The 21,120-nt window shown below is 40.1% G+C and overlaps 1 protein-coding gene across 1 annotated transcript in view; it reads left to right on the plus strand.

Moving 5' to 3' along the window:
• The window catches only part of polrmt (polymerase (RNA) mitochondrial (DNA directed)), a 45,743-nt gene extending 27,217 nt beyond the window's left edge, over nucleotides 1–18,526 (plus strand). The window contains exons 16-21 of the mRNA XM_023409667.2: nucleotides 7,446–7,498; nucleotides 10,082–10,180; nucleotides 10,588–10,660; nucleotides 12,124–12,215; nucleotides 14,837–14,910; nucleotides 17,090–18,526. Coding sequence (XP_023265435.1) covers nucleotides 7,446–7,498; nucleotides 10,082–10,180; nucleotides 10,588–10,660; nucleotides 12,124–12,215; nucleotides 14,837–14,910; nucleotides 17,090–17,139 — 441 coding nt within the window. The 3' untranslated portion in view covers nucleotides 17,140–18,526. The remainder of the gene's footprint in view (nucleotides 1–7,445; nucleotides 7,499–10,081; nucleotides 10,181–10,587; nucleotides 10,661–12,123; nucleotides 12,216–14,836; nucleotides 14,911–17,089) is intronic.
• Nucleotides 18,527–21,120: the final 2,594 nt, after the last annotated feature.

Consider the following 21,120-nt stretch of genomic DNA (forward strand, 5'->3'; position numbering starts at 1 on the left):
AAACCATTGACACTAATCACAGTTCATTAGTTGTGTAGACCTCTGAATTTTATGAGTCTGTATCATAGGTAATGAGGTGCTTTATTTTTGAGTAAAAATCATATGTAGTTTGGGGTGTGTGTGTGTGTGTGTGTGTGTGTGTGTGTGTGTGTGTGTGTGTGTGGGTGTGTGTGTGTGGGTGTGTGTGGGTGTGTGTGTGTGGGTGTGTGTGTGTGTGTGTGTGTATATACATGGAAAGAAAAAGCCTGTAAATGTATGTGTGTATGTTTGTGTGTTATAATATAAAACCCATTCCGGCCTCCAATATCCTTGAGCTCATTAACTATGTTAAAGGAGGAGACAGACATATAGCATATGCCAAGCACAGGCAGACAGCTAGGTCATAGGCTGGCCCAGCATGCCGCCTGCTCTTTTAGTATGACATCAAGCAGAAGGTTAGCTTAGAGGGGGTGTGACACCTCCTAAGCAGGTGCAAGAGAGCGAGGGTGACAGATGGTGGGTCCCCTGTGGGTGTATCTCTCTCTCTGGATGTAGTAGGTTACGTTCCTATGATTTGATCTGCTTTTTTTAATGTCCTGCAGAGACAAGGTAGATGATTAGCCTGTGCATTTTTCCAGGCCCAAAGTTGAATAAATGAATCAATAAATGAAGAGATGACTTCGTGAGTGAATGAGGTTTTAGCGTACATTTCACAGATAACTCTCTTCATCCCCTACAATAATTCTCTAATCCAGTTGCATCACTAACCAACAAAAATGAAACTAACTTGCAGAAAGGTCACCTTTTCCCTGCGTAGCTGGATTAAATTCAATCTCCCAGTCTCCTCTCTGCCTCTTAAATCCAAGGCCACAGTGTTTGTGAGGGTCGTTAGTAATTAGACTCTAGATAGAGTGGGAAGATGAAGCGTGATGCGCAGTAAGAAAACCAAGAAGGGGAGAGAAAGTAGCTACAGTAGCATTGCATAATGAGACAGGAGTGTTTTTGCATGAGTGCATCTTTGGGTTTTGTTTTCTGGTTCTTTCCAATGTGCATTCACAGATTAGTACACATGCTGACCTGTGAAATAGAGTATTTTCCACAGCTGATGGGAGGTGAGGATATTAAGAGTAAGATTGAGAATCTGAATGGAGCATGAACATACATGAGGGAGGATGCCTAACAGGATTTGGAGATACTAATCGGATCAGAGGTCACTCTGTCTCGGCTTCCCTGTTAATTTTCATTCATAACCCTCCCAGGCAAGGTTACAGTGAAATCTCACTCTCAGCGGATGGTGACACTAGGGAGTCTTCAGCTGGATTGGCTGGATTTCACTGGATTTGTGGGTTTATAGTGTTACTAAAAGCTTGTGATCTTTGGTTTTGGCGGTAATTTCCCTGGACATTGATGCACTAGGCATAATGTCTTATTAGTTAAGTACAAAACAGTAAATACAGTAATTGATTGTGGCCTGTAGCAGTACAAAAATAGGCCACTTACCAACATTAATGAATAGTTAAATCTAATGTGTTACAAGCCCCAAGAGTTAATACCTTTTAAATATTAGTCGATTGAAAACCCTATTAATCGTGGAAGGATTATGAAAAAACTGGCTCCTGGGTACAAACACCCCTCCAAAATCGGAACAAGACATCCAGACTGAATGACACAACACATGTTCGCTTTGTGTTTTTTGCAGATATTTTGCATCTCTTTGTGATCTTTGAGCGTTTCTTAATCATTTTTTTTTTTTTTATAAAAGTCTCTTTCGGGTCATTTTGCCACCATGCACCCCTGGGCCTGTGCCCCACAAGGCCAGATCAGTAATCCATTCATGTTACTAATGACAAACCCATGTCAGAATTTGAAAAACTTTTTATTTCCAGTGTCATGTTGCTGCCTTTCTTTACATATGACATTGTCCATCCGTCCGTCTGTCTTTTTTTCCCCTTTGTATAGAAGCAGGATTACAGCAGACTTGGAGAAAATCACATGGCCTGTACAATAATTCTGTACAATGAAAAAAATGCTTTTAATTCAGATTCTGCAGAACTACGTATTTCTAAATGTCGGCATGATACCCTCCATGCTTCCTTTTGCCTTGATAAAGAAGTGAGTCGTTCCCAGGGGTAGCATGATGTTTCGTTGATCTTGCAGAATCTTGTGGCATTTTGGGGTGAAATAATGAATGCAGTTTGAATTTCAAGGACATCCCCAAGAGGTAGACAAGGAAAGTTTGGTAGAAAGAAGGTCTGGAAAAGGTCAGTGGAAGTGTGGCAAGACTCGGGAGTGTTTGCGACTGTGAGTCTGCAGCAGTCTTCATCTGTCTTCAGGGTGAAAAGGCGATATAGAGGACCAAGTGACCTGGAACAGCAGAGAAAAGAGTTGTATGAGGTGTAGCACAGAACTGCTTCCTCTTTCGTAGATGAGACGTGATATTAAACACTGTGTGATGAATGGGGATTCCCCTCTTGGCAACATGGCTTATATGCGGTTTCTGATCGCTGTTGTATCCATGAACATCTTTACTGCAACTCTCAGGTGATTTAGACTGCAGTAGCCTATTCCCTACAGACACACATGAGGGTTGGCCAAGGTCTCATTCATCACAGACTCAGGGTTTGAGTCAGAACTTGTACACAGATCATGCATGTACTCAGTATAATGAACAGGACCACAGTGTACGGTAGTGACCTAATTTACAACGTGACAGTCCATTACTCACATCAAAGGTGTAACCTCCATTTCTTTCACCCTTTTTTGCATCACATTCTCTCCATTCCATCCATCGTACCGAAACGTTAGTACACTGAGATGTGATGTTAGGGGAATGATGGACAGACCACCCTACCCCCCCCTAGAGCAATGATGGATGAGATATCAGCCATGGCATAAACGTAATGGGGTTTCACCACACTATGCTTCTATTTTAAAACCATTTCTTGATAATTTCGTGATTCTGTCATTCATCACACAGCAACCTTCAAGCAATCAAAGCAAATAGAACCACCAAACATAGTAGCCTGCTGCTCCCCAAAGCTAGCTTTAATGCACATCCATCCATGTAGACACCTGTCACTTTAATCTCTTTATATCCATGCCTTCTTTTGAAATTGTAGCTAATAATATCAGTGGTTTAATTTTACATCAGGTCTGTCGTACAGAATAATCAGTTACAGAGAGGTAAATTATACATTTATGCATTTATTTATTTATATTAATAAAAAAAAATGTACATCCCAGTTGCATCTTGGGATGGCAGGGTTGCTTGGTTGCTTGGTTGGACAGAAATATTTCAGTATCTGCTGGATGGATTTGTGGTTTCCAGACAATCGTAATGTATGTATGTATCCTAATGAATTTGTTGACCCCCTGACTTTTGCTGTTGTGCTGTCATGAGCCTGACATTTTGGCTTTGAGTGAAATGACTCAGCAACGTACCATGAATTTTGGTACAGATATTCATGTTCAAGATAGATAACTTTGGTGATCCCTTAACTTTCCATCTAGCTCTAGCATGAGGTTGACATTTGTAGTTTTGAGTGAAATATCTAACAAATGTTGGATAGCCATGAAATAGATATTCTGCATTCCTCAGAGGATAATGATAATAACCTGGATGAGCCTTTAACTTTTCCTCTATCTCCATCACCAGGTCAAATTTTCTCTTTTTCCAGCCCTTTGGTTTATAACCAAATACCCACAAAACCGGTGGCATTCCCATCAGCCTTAGCAGTGCTCTGTGCTCAGTGTAATCAAACTAAATGTTAGCATGCAAACATGCTACATTAAGATGACAAACATGATACATTTTCATTGTGAGCATGTTAGCATGATGATGTTAACATTCAGATGCAATACTGAGTACAGTACATCATTACAAAGCTGCTAGCATGGCTGTAGATTGTTAGACTTGATTGATTTGAAAAAGTCCCTCCTTAAAAAAAACAGTAGAGACAGATTGAAGTGGTAAGATCATACAGAGAGTCTTTGTGGTGCTGCCCCACAGGCTCTGAATAATGGAACAACTATTAAGACACTCATAGTGGTTTTACTGGGAGAGTCATTCATTCACAGCTGTAAGTCTTACATTCAGTTTAAGCTCATCTGGATGTAAAAACGCAAGCAAAGGTTCACTGAGCACACAGACACTGTCGATATATCAGTGGACCAATTTCAAGACGTGTCACCTAATGTTATAAATTGAGGTCTTGATGCTGCAGATTTGAGCTTCAGTTTCTCTTTGTTGTTGTTGATGCAGACTTTACTAAAATCAAGAGCCAGAATCAGTGAAATGGCATTTCCCTTTGAAAGTGATCAAGAGAGCATCCCACATTAAATGTTTGTTTTCCAGCTTTCCAGGAGGTCATTACAGACTCAGAATCAAGCAGAATGGGGAATAGTTGTAATTCTGGAGGGATGTGCACTTCAAACACTCTGTGTTCTCACTGTTCAACCGACAGAGAAGCAAGAATGATCAAATAAAGGAGATATACCAAACACATGGTTATTCAAAAGTGTCAGAATGGCAGTGGTCTCCTGTGCTCCTGTTCGTTAGAGTTATTTGTATTATGGACGATAAACGAGTTGAATTCAAAGACCCCATCCACCAACAAATTCACAAATGTTTTCATTATGTGGCAGTATAAAGCCAACTAACAACTGATATGAGTTTATCTACCGTGAGCAGCTCTTTCTATCTATCCCACGCCAAACACAGGACATGCAAAACCCACACTTAAAAGCTTAACTCTTACCATGCTGCATAATATGAATCAATTTGCTCCTTTATTTTTCTGTCTGTGATGCAATTTCATGTATTTGACCTAAAAACAAGCAGCAGAATGCAAATTTGTCCTCATGTGAGCTCATTATTAATTTGGAAAAAAAACACATTCTCTATTCATTCATATGATTTTGGATAAATTTTATTCTGAACAGTATCTAATGGTAATGATGTCTAATGGCTTTTTACAATAAAAGCAGTTTTCATTATTTTGTAGTACAGATAGATCTAAGTGTTTGAAGCACTGAATATAATTTAATTGGCAAAACATTTCTGTGCCAAAGCTGCTTTCCATCAGTGAAAACAGAAAGTGTATTCAGGCAAAGCAGACTTATTGACACTTAGATACATTAGTGTAAGATGAATGCAAAGTAAACACTTTACAAGGAGTTGGCTGCCTGCTGCCAGTCATATCTCTTTCCTGATAGTAGCCTGTCGTTCCCACCCAGGCATGGTTCCAAGGGTCAGGGAAAGAATGCCCTGCCGCAGATGCCTTGGCATGGCTGAGTGGACGGACCCCTCAAGGAGATTAGGGTGCTAAGGCTTCTCTCCATTAAGAACAACTGTCAGTAACGGCTTGGGTGTTGGTCTTAGAGAGAGTGTGTAAAAAGAATAAAATATAAATAAAGATGGAATGAAGAAAACAGCAGAGATCTAATGGCAGTATTTGCCGAATACCTAATTCAACGGGTTCCACTGATGGCTGATCACTGGGATTAATGGGTCTAAAGAAGTTACTCTAGAAGTCGTTATCTTAAGAAATAACTGAAACTATGTAATTGATCAGGTAATGTTTTGTGTTCAAGTGTGCTCTTTGCTCACCTCCCTTTGTCGCTTTTTTCTTCAATTAATTAAATCCAATAGAATCATGAATCACTATGATTGATTACCACCTACTTTTAATAAGCTGTAATTTTGTGGCATACTCTCAGTACTTGAGTAATAACTTTCCCCGGCCTCTCCATTCCAGCTCGTGGTGAAAGTGCATCACCATGATCTAACCCTACCTCCTGCCCTGTCCATGTGTGAATGCATGTGTGTGTGGTTGCATACAGATGCCTATGTAGAGATGTCTTGAGTGTGTGCGTGTAAGGTGAGAAAAGGTGGCCTCATGAAATAGTATCTTTACTTCCTTAATGAGATGTAATTCCTTTTAAAACAAGATGTCAGGGTGGGACATAGCAGAGTCATTCTAAACTGTAAACCAATGACCATCAGTTAAGCAGAAACAGAAGGAGAAGAAAAAACACTGTGATGGCCTCATTGGTTGGGGTTTTGTTTACACTTACTTGTGCAGGATGAAGTCACCATTAAAGATACACTGGTTTCCAGGCAACGGTGACAAGTGACGAGGAAATAAAATCCCCATTTCGTGGAATCTTTACAAAAACCAGTCAAGTGATCATGTTGTCCCAGACGTGACAAGGTCACTGTGAACATTCACACGCTTCTCACTGACCTAAAAGCTTCCCTTACACAGCAGACTGCTTACCCTAGAACAATTCACAGTGCTATAACTGACTCCCAAAAGCAGCACAGTGCAGCTCACTATAATCTGTTTTGAGCCAAGACCCGCTGGGACTAGCAATGCTAAAAATATGCCTTCATGGGATGCTGTAAAATAACTACGGATAAAACAGCTCAACCCTGGACTTGTCCAAGAAATGCTTTAATGACATTTGGTAAAATAACTATTAATCCCAATTTAAAATATTGTATCTATTTTAATCCACTAAAAATGGCCACTACAGAGACAACTACAACTACTTAATTTAGTAAAGCAGCAATGAACCTTTGAACCACAGTCACAGCTTTTAGGGTTCAAGTATCCTGCGATGAGTTTCAGTGCCTCCTGGCTCCCTGTGGCCATTGACCTAAATAAGCAGCTGGGGAATGTAACATGGATGGATGGATATAATTCTGTGTGTTATCAACCATGGTTTGATTTTAAATTAGTTTCCTTTCACCCTGGATTCTGGTCAGGTAGGCTGAGAATCCACCATGAACAATTGTAAGTCACAATTGAGGCTTGAAATAAAAATGGTTTCAACTTTTGTCCGATCACAGTTTTGGCAATGTGCATCAGGTGAAGTGATTCATGTCAGCTGTGGTTTTGTAGAGTTGATTTTGTAATCTGCAGAATGTCAAGTGCATCTTAAGTAAAGAACCATAATAGCTGGGCAAGTCATATTATCTGCTGTGTGGAAATTAACTGATTAAAACACCAACAACTTCGAATATGCTGATTTTTTTTAATTTATTTTTTTTCTGTATCCAGTGTTAATAGATTTGAATCTCATGTTTAGCCTATTGTGTTATTACTATGTGTCTTAAAATTTGAAATTTTGATGTCTTATTTTTGTTTAAAGCATTATGTTGCTTTAAACAAAAGAAAAGTTTCCACACTATAAATTACAAATAATCAGTTTGTCAAGAAAGCAATTGTCAGATTAATCTATAATGAAGTTGAATTAGTTAGATGCCCTGATATTTTTTGTTTCAAAACTTTAGTTAAGCTATATTATGTATATAAAAAGTGACATGTTAAACATAATTTTATCTTTATATTTTCACAGACATATGAGTTAGTAGTTATGTCTGGACCTCAAGTTACTGCCATCATCAGCCTGATGGAAGTGGAATTATTAACCGTCTGTTTTCTTTGTCTTCGCCTCTCTAGCTGAAGAGTACCATGCAACTCATCAATGTCCAGATCAACCATGACACTAAAGAGTAAGTCCTCCTGTAGTTAACAGCTGATTCCGCCTGTTTCTCCACTCTCATTCAAACACTGATCCATAGCAGATGTAATGTTACCACTTTATTCTCTCATGGCACACATTGACATTTTGTTCTGAAATGTCACCAGTGAGTCTGATTTTAGTGACCTACAACCAGGACAGAGGGTAACTGGTGAGAGAAAATGAGCCTACAGCAGGTCTTTTATTTCGTCATTGAATTTATTTTTCAAAATGTAATTTCAGACCACTTGACAACTTTGTCTTTAATCTTTTAGAGATGAATTAAAGTATAAAGTAGATCTCTCTTTTGAGGTAATTAGCTTACAATCACAGGAACTTCAGCTGCACAAAAGTGCTGTCTGCAGTGGATATTTTCACAAATTGCCTTCTCGCTCATGTGTAACTTTGCATTTGCCTGACATTAGGAAATGACATCCGTGGGTTTAGAAAGTTTGAAAGCATAGTTTTACACTTCCAATTTCAGTTGAAGTTGACTTTTGGTAATGGAAAATATTTCAATTAAGTAGTTTAAACTGCTTCAGGGGGTGTCAGATATTTATATAATTATGTATTTGCTTAGCTTAAGTAGGATTTCAACCTCTCATTGGCTTATAGAGCTAAATATGCAGTTGATTTACACCTGCTCACCAGTGTATGTAAATCCTTTTCCACCTTCCTTCAGTATCTCTAATCTTTAAGGAGAAAGTAGACCATGATTTCCAGCTGACTTTAAGCATTTGTGTCATTTGTTGATGAGGCGAGAGAGAAAAATATTTAGATAGCTTTAAAAGAGCAGACAGAGGACGGTGATAGAGGTGAGCAGACGACAAAAAGAGACAGAATGAGAGTCAGCAACGGAGAGTTGAGGGAGTAAGAGCACTGGAGACAGAGATGACAAAGACTGACAGCCATCCTCCTCAGTCAGACATCTACAATATATACCACAGATGCAGCAGTGTGAATACTGAAACACCAGCAATGCAGAAGGAGTCGAGAGGGGGGAGAGAGAGGGCAGAGTGACACTTAGAAAGGCCGTCTTGTCTGAAACTTGAAATTTGCTGTCAGAGAGAAAGTATCAGGCAGGCTGACATTCTGAGCTAAACTTGACACAATTGGCACGGCTGATTTTCTTCTGCTTTTCCTTTTATTTATATATATATATATATATATACACACATACACACACACACACACACACACACACACACACACACACACACACACACACACACAGAGCACCAACAATTACATTTGCTGTAATTTAAGATCCCAAAAAAGCTTGTCCAGTATTAAAGTATGTAAATATAGGTACAGATGAAGTGCTGACAGCCTTCATTTAATCTAATCAAGCCCTCGTTTTTCTTGCTTTTTCCTCTTTCCCTCTCATGCTGATCATCCAGGCCTCTAAAATGCTGCGGAAAATAATATGAAATGCTTAGCTCTATGCTGTGGTTGCTAACCCTTACTGACTGACTGAGTACTGACTATGCACCTTTCCAATCTGGCAGACCTATGGGATTTCAAGGTGACATGTTTGATTTGTGTATGAGTGGAGGTGTGAGACAAAGGAAAAGGAAAAAGAGAAAGGCAGTCCTGTTCTAAGCATCACTAGCTGATTTCCAGGAATCTTGTTTTTGTTCAGCTCAAGTCCAGAACCGCAGTTCTAAAAGCACCGTGATAAAAATCGAACTTTTCCAAGCCAAGAGCAAAACGGACAGAAGCAAAACAAGACAGACGGACAGGCATGGTGTGTGTGTGTGTGCTTTACCTTTGGGTTTGGCCCAAGCTCTCTCCGCTCTGTCTGCATTTCCATTAGAAAAGCGTTCTGGTCTGTGGCAGCCCAGAGGATTTGAATGGCACAGGCTCGGGGTAATGAGAACATGGGGATGCAGATTGGCAGGATGTTTTTTTTTTTTACTGCCAGCTCCATCTTCTGTAGCAGCAACACTGCATTTATATTACTTTGTAATATTTCTTATATCACGTCTACATTTGCATAGTCTCATATTGACTATTGTTCAGAAGATGGTGAGTCCCACCGGGGTCACATAGTCGAGAATAAATATTGATGTTGAAATCCATGCACACAGACAGGCCTGTACAGCAGACGTTCTGAGTCATCACAGGGAAAATACAGGTGTGACTAATAATATTCATGATGCAGGCTTTAATAATATTGTTATTATGCCAGTGACTTTCCTGCTGGTGTATTTACATTTAATTTGTGGTTACATTAAAAAGTCCACATTAAAAAACCACGGTCTGTTGGTGAGACTTCCCATTAGCGTCTGACCCACAGAGGAAAAATGTGGAAAAATGAAAGGACTGGGCAGTATGGTCTGAAGTTTGTTTTCTTTTATAATGGACGCTTTCTTTATTTTTCCTTATATTCCACAACATGTTTTAATTTGAATTGATAAAAAAAGATTGCTTGTATCACCAACCCTTGCAATCGCTGTCATCCGACATAATCTGCAGATCATCGTTTTTCTGCTTGTATTACTTTCAAGGAACCGTTACAGAAAACCAAAACTGTTTTTGAATGTCTTTGCACGGTTTTCTGTTCCTTTCACAGGAAGCCAGACACAGTTAAACAGAAGAACGCCTTCCCGCCGAACTTCATCCACTCTCTGGATTCCACACACATGATGCTGACTGCTCTCCACTGCTATGGGTATCATTTAACTTACTGTGTTTATTACATGAATATTTTGAACACTTCAGATAAAACAGAGATATCCTCCTTGTGTCTCCTTTTGCCTGTTCAGAGTCATTTTTCTAAAGACGGTTTGTAATATGCCTCTGAGATTGACTCCATGTATGCGTGACCTCAAATGGCTTTGAGAAAGTACCCTCTCATCTAAAATGTAATTATCAACTCAGATAGGTGTTTCACAAAATCGGCCTCTGGACAGGTGTGATAATTCATGAGGGAACTCACACCGTCTTTGAATTAATGTCCGCTATGATTTAAGCAATTATTATCTGTGTAATGCAACTTTTTTTTTCCCCCAAGTCTTCTTATTTTCAATGTCATTGTGCTCTTTTTCTTGAATCTTCTCCCTCTGATTTCAATCCCAGTGCTGGTCTAACATTCGTCTCAGTTCACGACTGTTTCTGGACCCACGCCCTCACTGTGGACACCATGAACAAGGTATCAAATTACAGTACAACCTTTTTTTACTTCCACCTGCCCAGATTCTTTCACCATTCCTCATCTTTATCATCCTTCCACAGCTGTTTCCATCCTGTCTGATCATGTATCACTGGGGTTTTGTATTCTCCTCTTTTTGCTGATTAATTGAAGCTAAAGGTGGCTTTGCACACGTGAGTCTGTTCATCTGATCCAGGCTTCTCTTCAGTCTATTTTTGGAACAGAAGAATGATTGCATGTGTTTGTGCTCTGAGCTTGTTATAGCACTTTTCCAGTGGATGCTGGTGATAAAAATAATTTGTGTGGCATTACTAGTGCTTCTGTTAAGGTAAGAAGGATCCGCTTTGTGAAGCCAGTAAAACAAACTTTATACCTTCACTGCTGCATAGATTTACAGGCTGCTGACTGCAGGGAGCTGCATCAGCCAGAGCCTGTTGTGCAGGATAAATGAGTGTCTGCGCCTGCCTGCTGAAACTAGCTTGTCAACAGGCCCAGGCAGAGACACAGTGTAGAATAAAATGGACCAAATTACCATAAAGTCCCAATTTTCTGTAGATGTAGCTTCATTTTTATGTCTTTACCCAATTTCAAAGGAGTTACAACCAATGAAGCAGCTCCCTCTCACTACGTTTATTCTCTCTCATATTCTCTTGATGTGTGAGTATACGCCTTCCTCATTACACAGGTAATTGAACACAGCGGCAGAGGAGGGGGTGTTAAATATCTTAGTCAACGCCTAAGCACGTGAAGCAGGGTCTTATTTTAATGGCAACTGATGCATCCTTCATCCTTCATCCATCCATTTTCTGAACTGCCCAGTTCCTTTTCAGCTTGAGGAGTTTTTGTTCCTTAAACTGCAAAAATGTCCTTAATAATCTATCATTACATTGAGGCATTGCACATTGAGTGCACATCCTTGAATGTTTGCAAATGGAAAATATGGCTGTACAGAAAAATATGGCCAAGTGCACTATCTAAGTCACATTATGTGGAATTTTTTGATAGAGGTAAAATGTGTCACAGCGTACCATCATAAATGAAGCATTGCGGTGCTACAGAGATGCCTCAGCCTGCAAGTCATATTCTTCAGACGTTCTTGTTTGGTGCAGACCCCAGCAAAAATCACTTACTATTCCTACTGAAAGTGGGACTTATATCACAATCACAAAATCTGTCAAAATAATCGCAATATGTTTTTTTTTTTTTTTTTTTTTTTTGCATATCACAGGAATGACCTGATAACCTGCAGCCAGTACAGAAAATAGTAACACTATTCTTTCTCAGGACAGTTATACTGTCTTAGGTCTCTTCTCTTTCTGCCCCACTTCATCCCTCCCCTTCCCACCTCCATCCATCTTTTAGCAGGTCACCAGGCTAGGATAGTCTGAGGAGCTTGTCAGTCAAGTGATCAGACCAGAGTAACTCAGAGAACACTCTCCTCTGCCTCTTCCTCCTCCTGTCAGGTCTGTCGGGAACAGTTTGTCGCCCTGCACAGCCAGCCAATCCTTCAAGAGCTGTCCAACTTCCTGCTACAGAAGTACTGCACTTCCATCCCGTGAGTTTACTTGCATGCAGGAACACGCTTGATTGTGCACACATACAAGTCCCAGGAGCAACACTGTGGTTCTACATCTATCAGTTTTGTATTGAAAGAAATAGGTATACCTGACTTTGTTTCATATCATCTCCTATTCAGGGAGAAATAATTATTGTTATTCTGGGTCTATATTGTAGCGAAATATTATATAAAATACTGTTATATAATAATTACATGTTCATATTTTTTACACTTTGTTACCCCCACCTGCAATCTATCCCTCTTTTTCTGTTTGAATTGTTCTTACACAACAAGCCATCATTGCCATCAGTCTCTGTCTGTGTGTTTATGCGACACTGTGTGATCTCTCTGGACTTTTATGGTATAGACAAATGCTGTCATACACTCAACATGTGACTCCCACTTGTACAAACATTATAAATCAGTCCAAACAGAAGGTACACACGCATAAGAGGTTATAAGGTCGTAAAAGTTATCTTAGTGTGCCAGAGTTTTTCCTCTAGTTGTCTGTGACATTAGATATAAAAAAGATTTTCTCTCCGTGTATCTGTCTTACTGGCCTCAGGCTGGGTGATGCTCATCAACTGACTGTGTTTTTCTCTCTTTGGGATAATTGGACACCTTCTCTACAGCCTTTACTCCTCTTTCTCCCTCTCTCTCATCCACACAGACGCATTACTATTCCCTAAACCTGGCAAACATATTATTCATTCTTGTAGGCACCAGAGAGAAGGACATGTGGGACTACAAAGACATTTTGGGTTGCTTCCCTTGACATGATATGAAACTAAACAGATTTTAACCATCAGTACCATTTTTTTTTCAAGAAAGTCCTGCCTCAAGTCAAAAATTTATTTTTCTTATTGTTACTTGTTTTGACAAGACTTTTATCTGCTCAAGGGGGAAAGTTTCTATGAGCTCACCTTAAATCTCAGTTTAAGACATGTATGTATGTGCAGGAATTTTTGATTTTTGACCAATCATATAACTTACACAAGTGTCATGTGGAAACTTGAATTCTCCAGCATACAAACACTGAGAATGGAGACATCTTGTATTCAGGAGTTAAACCTTTAAAATTAAAAGTATTTGCATATTGATATATTCTGTATGTTTCTGTAGGGTAGAATCATTATATACGATCCAAATAATTTTAAAAAGGTGATTAAACTTTTTGGGGATAAAGAACGTCAGACACAAATTGAAGTGTATTTTTACACCTTTTTAATATAGTGAGCTATATCCTCCACCTACATGTAAATTAAAACAAAATGGTTATTTTTGACGTCGAGATATATGTGGACATGAGGCTCTATTGCAGCCAGACAACTTTGAAGGTACCAACACTATATTCCTGAGGGTTCACTGACCTACATTGACCTGGATTTTTGGCTGGACAGCAAAAGCGTGGGCCAGCCCTATAAACGTGAATGTCCATGACTGACTGAGTGATAGAGTTGTATGATCAACTTACAGTCACGAATGCCATGTGACTGAGTTATGAAGTTACACCACTGGTTGGCTGGCAGAGCGTTGGATTTTCCCAGTTGGCTGTTGCTCTTTCAAAATTATTTGGCATAAACAGCTTCTATTACGGGGTGTTTACAGCCCGCGCTGTTGCCAGCTTAGTTCGTTTGTTGCTAGTTTTTCATAAAAAATCACCTAGCGACAAATTTAGTGACTGTTTGGATAAACCGTAGCTGCATTCCATAGAAGAAAGTCGAACGATCCAAAATGGCGTTCCACGTCTTCGATTAATAATAAATAAATCTGAGAGTCTAAACAGAGAGTGAGACAGATAAGCACACACACAGGCAGGAGAGAAGCAGATTATCACACAAGGCGATGGTCCTTTTAACTTCATTGTTGCAGAAGAAGCACTGCCCCGCTTTTATCCAGGAGCACATAAAAAGCTTTACATTAATATTCATGAGGTTATTATAAAGATCAGCTCTATGTGTAATTAATAAAAAGCAGTGGAGCAGAATCGTTTGTTGAGTGGTGGGGAAATGCACCACTGGTGTGAACAGCCAGGCTACTGGTCATGTTACACAGAGTGGGACTGTTCACTGTTTCAGTGGTCTGTAAGACTAGAAAAGTGCTTTACAAGTGCAAATCCATTTACCATTACCATTTAGTATATCACATATTCATACATGGACTACTACTACTTTACATAGTGGTAGCAGTTTTAAAAAGTAGTACATAGTGTATTTGTCGCATGGGAGGAACTGTAATATCTAAAAAATACTTTCAGGACTCATTCAGATCCTAACACATGAACAGGTGCCAGCTCCAGCACATCACATTATAAGTACTAATTATTTATTTGGAAGTCATAGTTCAAAGGCAGCTACACTTACGAGTAACAGTTTGATCTGAAAAACAACTCATATGTAACCCTAACAACCCTTAATGTGACATCCAGGTGTGAACGACCTGCTGAAGTTGAAATACCTGAGGCCACCAGTCATCAGAGCTGATGAAGCCACTCGAATGAGGGCTAAAAGTTATCTGAAAGTCCAGTTCCCTTAGACTTAATACTCCTATAGACACACAGACATTTTCTTCTGAGAGTTACTGACGTCTTAACTCTTTATTCTCTCCCTCTGCGGCAGGACTGAGGCCAAGAAAAAGAAGTACCAGGAGTACAGGAGGCTGATAATGCTGCTGGCTAAAGTGCCCCAGACAGGTCAGTATGTGTGCAGCCATCAGGCTCCCCAACACGTGGCCTCACTTACGCCTAGGTATTGTTTGGGAGTGCCAACATACAAGGTGCTATATTGTTCCTAATTGGGTTGTAGAGGACTTGTATGTCCTGAAGCTATGTTTGAGTTTAGCAACAGGCCTCCCTGATGCTATTGAACTGGGTTTTTGCACAGTGCTATACTTTGTGTCCTGTTTCATAATTAATCACTATCATTGGTGTTTAGTGTTTTTTGTCATAGTAACAAGGAACACAACAGACACAGATTTTTGCCTGTTGTATGTACATTTATCTCACTGTCTGTAGTTGTTTGTGTAGCTGCCTGTGTTGCTATGACTGCTGTTCAAACAGGAAAAGCCATTGAGTTTGGCTAAAATTAATTTTCAGCTTATATGATGGGTGGTGTATTCATGTCTGCCTGCGCAGCCACTAGCAGCTCCAGATTCCCCCGTTTTCCTCTGACGCCACTGTAAGTGTGTCTATTGTTGTCCACAGTGGTGGTAATGTACAGAGGCAGTGTCTCCCTCTTTCATTCAGGTGGATGAAGGCTTTGCTGTTATGTAACCCTTTGCTCCATCTCCATCTGTACACTTACTGTCAGCTTGGCACCGACAGCTGGGTTGTATAAATTGATTACTGTTAATTGTGTCCCTCCTCTGCATAATCAGCTTATGTGGCTGAGACCAGTCAGGTGTGCTCCTGAGGGGTGTTTGTTTCAGTGTGTGTGTGCGTGTGTCCCTGGACGCAATTCATGCCAATTGTATTCAGTGTTCAATATGACACCCACTTGATCTTGGCTTAAAATCCATTATAATCTTCACTATAAAGGATCCTGAACTTATTATAAAGGTGAATCAGGTCTCAGTGTGTAATCCAGCAGGAGATCAGATGAAACAGGTGCATTTATGATCATAGACCTGAGGGAAAAAAGGCTGGAGAGGCTACTGTCTGACTTTGATGATGATACAGTGGCTGAGAGTGTGCTCATGTCCTCCCTAGGTTCAAGCTTTAACACTGGTGTTTTACAAAGGCAGTTCTCAAGGCGGTCAAGAAACATTTTTATTTATACAGCATGTGTCATCACTTTGATACACAGTGAAGGACATTATGTCATCCTGGTAAGAGTCTGTTACCACGATGATATTCCTTCACAAAAGATAGTTACTTCCAAAAAATACAAGATAAAAAATGAACTACAGAAATTTATTTTTTATTTAATTTATATTTTATGGAATATACCTATAGACCAACACTTTTTTGCAGCAAGGGCAATTAACATATTCATGAGCAAAAACAGTTTTTAGACAGATTTTATATCAGTACCTCCCACTTGTTATGTTTTGACAAGTACCAAGACATATATGTATTGGTTAGTTACTATATTATATTAAGCATTGATGTCAACATTTTCTGGCTACGGTAGGTTTTTGCATTCTTAACTTTTTATGGCCTTTCCTCAATAATGCACGCTGCAGCTCCTGCTGGTGTTTGCAGCTGTCAGAGAGGCAAGGAGCACACGATGCAAAGCACATAGTGTAGGACAGGGGCTCATCCAGAGCTAAAATTAGTGTTCAAGTGCTGTATTAAAGTTCATAGAAAATTTACTGGTGCCCAGTAAAACTAAAAAGATGTATCTAATTTAAAAATTTAAGTTCCTTACTTTGACCCACTTACAAAACAACATCTCTTTTTTATGAAGATTGAAACTCTGTCCTTGGACCAGACTCAGGATACCTCAGAACAAACACATTAAGGAGAAATAAAAGATTAATTATTGTGCAAATTGTTCAAATTCTTTATGTATCAAGCGAAATAAACCCATTAAGATGTGCCATCCTATTCTCAAGGGGTCCCATAACTTATAAGCTTACAAAATGCATCTTCTTCCTCAATAACAGATGGGATACCATGTAAGGATGGCTTTGTCGGTTGGTTAGTCGGTCCACCACTTTGCTCCGGACTACAGCTGCAGCTGATGATTATTTTCATTATCGATTCCCAAATTCAGATCGCAGTTGTGTTAGCATACCTATCCTATAATAGTGTATGGTAATTTTAGGTTCTGTTTGTATGTTTATGTTAAAAGCATCTGTGCATGTGACTTTGTGCAACTACTATCCAGAGACTTAAACCTCCCCTTACACTGTGCTTCTTGCCTCTCCAGGTGATTTTGACCTCCAGCAGGTGAAAGAATCCACTTATTTCTTCAGCTGAGAGGCTCGTGGGGGCAAGCCAGCGAGGGAGATGAATTGAATTGACAGAGTGCAGTGGGGAGGCTGCAGGCCCCCAGGGTCTCAACCGGTTTTGTATCCCTCAGACATCAGCACATTGATTCAGCCACTCCCTGCCTGCCTCCTGGTCCACAGGCTGGTCGGAGCTGCTGGAGCCGCTGGAGCTGCTGGAGGTGTTAACACACAATGAACCCGCCTGATTAACTGACTAGTGGGCTGATGGAAGGGAGGGTGGGATACTCATCCTGGCGGAAGATAATGGAATCAGCACCAGATGTGAATGTTAAGACTTCAGTCAGTGAAAAGTACCTCTTATAATGGACACCTAGACCATATTCAAATGTAGTGTATATGTGAGTGACTGAGTGAGCCATACTGAGTCGTGTCGACTTCATCACCCAGCAACACTTCTGCTGCTCAATAAGAGTACCTCATCATCGATTCCAGCATTTACTGAATTGCGGGATGCTCTTTGACACAAAGTTAGAACATTTGAACTTTTTCTGTAGAAGTCTGAACAAGAGTCATTTGAGGGGAAATGAAAGACGTACTCTACAGAAATGTGGGCAATGGGACTTTGAGAGAAAGAGAAATGTGGAGGGAGTCAAGGGCCTTTTAGATAGCATAATGTCCCTGTGTACTCTTGATTCTTACCTTCTTCAAGTGACTAAGCACTTGGTATTTGCTCTAAAATAAATGCATTTTTTAAAATGTCTCCTTATCCTTTTGACGGTTCAAAGAAATAGCTGGTATTCTTAGTGTGCTTAAATAGGATGAATGAGACAGCACGTTATTTAGTTATATCTGCGGATTTCAATCCTATTGTGTATCATGAGATGAAGGCCTCCTTTTAGATGCACCACAAAGGGTTTGCAGGCTTCACTAATCAACTGAGATCTTATTTTTCTGGGCCAGTGCCGCATCTAGAAGTAAAAATAGCTGAAGTGCTATCTGATCATTGCTGGAAACATTACAGCAGTTTCAGACAAAAGGTGCCGTTGATGTTCAAAGGCAAATGTAGGCTCAGCCAAACAAAGCTGGCTGAGTGACAATGTAATGAAATGGAGATAATCTTCCAGGGGGGCATAAATAGTGTGCTGATTAGACTGTAGGTTTTCAGGTGATTTGCATGGCAACATGCACATGCAGATGCTCTTCATATTTTATGACATGCATGAGATGTGACTTGCGAATTTGAGTTATTATTTTTTGTAAAAATGAGCCATTCCCTTAATGACATGATTTAAAATGGAATCTACTTTGAACTGTTTTTCATGCCCGGTGTGCTCTCTGTGAGAAACAGCCATTAATGTTGCCAAATTAAAGGTATATTCACACACACTGAATATTAAAAGAGAAGTTTGAAGGAATTGTGTGTTTTCTCACCTGATTAGCATTGAAAACATTCCAACATCCTTTTGTGTTTACAGACATTTCAAATGAAAGCAGACCTTTTAATGGCACAAGAAAACAACAATGATTTGGATCCAGTGGTTTTCTAGCCAGAACTTATTTGCTTTCCCGCTACGAGTTAGATAAGAAGTTACCACTGTCATATCTGTACACAAAACATGAGAGAGATGCCAAGATGGAAAAGTGATATTAATGCGAAATAGTTGGGGCAGAAACCTTGGTAACATAGTGAACTGCTGTAGCTGGCATGCTAAACATCAACTCCCTCATCAGACCAGCCAACTTAGCACTTTGCAGTTTTTATGTAACAGTTTGTCCATTACTGACTCAGTCAAATGAGTGTCCTTAACACTGAACCTCCTAACATCTACATGATAAAGCAAACCAAGCCAAGGTCTCCTTCCAGCAAGCATCGGCCCAGTGTGTCTCTCCTCTCCCCTCATCTCATTGAGGCCAGTTGTCAAGGACAGAGGTCTCTCCTGTAAAGTGCTCAGGATCTCACGTACTTAACACATATCGCATTTCACAACTTAACTTCTGACACATAGCTGCCTGAAAAAAAAAAAATGCTCTGCACTACATGACCTGAGCTCAACACCCAGGAGTGATCATGGGTGGATGACTGGACTGATTGAGACACTTATACCCTCAACATCCACCAATCAATAGCTGTGACTCATACTAGAGGGAGGGTTGGTTGGCTATGACTTAGCTTTAAAACGCTGACACTACAACACTTAAAATTGCACTACATGTTGCAGGATTAGTGCGGAGAGACAGGTCAAGAAGCACACACTCTCAAAGTCAGTATTTGTTGGGATGACGTAAGTGCTCTGGTGGGTAGACTACAGTTGACTTTGGCTGAGGGAGTAAACAGGATATTGAAGATGTCCTTACAGCAAATTGCAGTTGCTGTGTGCCTTGATGGGTCTGTCTCACTTTCTCTGGGGTGATTCCAAGGATGTCTGCTGTGAGACCTCAGAGATGCACCGGTCCAACCTGCAGTAATGGAGCACAGCTTGGAACAGGAAATAGATAGCTTCCATTACGGGGCCTCTCCAGAGATCAACACATCTTGATGATGATTTTGGAGAAGGGAAATATATAGTGCAAAGGTGATGGAGGAGGGGGATTGTGTTTGGACAATACTATTACTCCTGTGCATCTCCTTTCTTTTTAAAGTTAAAGTTTTCTTTTAGCACTTTGGCCTCACACATCCATTTTTTATGCCTGACATGGATTTACCTTTATATATGCTGATGTCACTCCAACAGAAAGATTTGGAAGTGTTCTTGTTTTACACTCATTTTTAAGAGAACATGTTTGAAATACCTACCAAAATAAAACTCTTATTTTCTTAAGTCCTTTGCAGCGCAATTTAAAGTCTCTGGATGTGTATAATACGCAAGTAATAAGTTCAGTCTATCATGTTTAAGGCAGTCAAGTTTAGACAGGATATTTATTTTTAATGTGACTTCTGCTTAGTGTGGTCCTTGGTTATTAAACTTTCTCTGACTTTTGGGTTGTGATCCGAACCTTAAATAAATCAGCCGTGTCAGGCCCGTCCAGATCACTCAGCTTCAGTAAACATCTGACATCAGCATTAGAGAATGCAGCATAGACACAGGATGACTTTCAGCACCCTGGTGGTGAATTCACTTGATTAATATTCATATTTTTTCTTTAGTGCTCCTCTGCTCTGGAAGTGACTGGGTAACATCTCACTGTGTTGCTGTCACTTCTGCTGCCTTTTCAAGAATCTCTTTAATTTGAATTGTTAATTTTACGGTCTTGAAAGTTGGAAATGAAGCAGCAGTGTGATGCCAGGTTGTTCTTTTTCCATGTGGAGGTCGGCTGTTCATCCAGCTGGCCTTTGGCAGTCCAGACATGCATCAAGTGGAGGCTCTATTGCTCCTAAGTGTGAATGTGACAGTCTACCTGTAATATAATGAGGGCCAGTCAGGGGTGTTTCCCTGCCTCACACCCAAAGCATGCTGGGTAAGCTCCAGCCCACTCTAACCAGCAATAGAAATAAGCTGGTAAATATAATGGAGAACAATGAATGCATAGGGAGATAAAAATGGTTCCTTTTAAAAATTCAAAAAGTGATGAATATTTAGCATGGCGGGCATATTAATATGAAATATGGATTTTTTTCCATTTAAACCACCATACAAGACCTTGAATGACATGCTTGCTGAAATGATAATATGTGAATGTACTGTATGTCACTGAATGATGCCACACCTGCAGAAGTAAGTGTATCACATTTAGCACAAACGGTAGTTTGGAGCTTTTAGTGAGCTCTTTATTCCAGCCACGGGATCATCAGAAAGTGGACACTATAGAAGTGTTGGTCACTATCTGTCATCTGTCTGGCATGCCAGAGCTGGAAGCCACTCTTTGATAGCTGGACCACTCACTCTCACTGAGAGCACTTTGATTTCTTTGCCAGGCTCCCGGGCTCTCCCGGCCTATCTACTGCCCCATGGCGTCATGAGTGGCCGGCACTCAGCGGCACTAGCAGGGGAGCAGAGTGTACAGACAGTCC

The sequence above is a fragment of the Seriola lalandi genome, unplaced genomic scaffold (genome assembly GCF_002814215.2).
Source record: "Seriola lalandi dorsalis isolate HSWRI2012SDOR001 ecotype SW California unplaced genomic scaffold, Sedor1 jcf7180002054402, whole genome shotgun sequence".
Classification (NCBI taxonomy): Eukaryota; Metazoa; Chordata; class Actinopteri; order Carangiformes; family Carangidae; genus Seriola; species Seriola lalandi.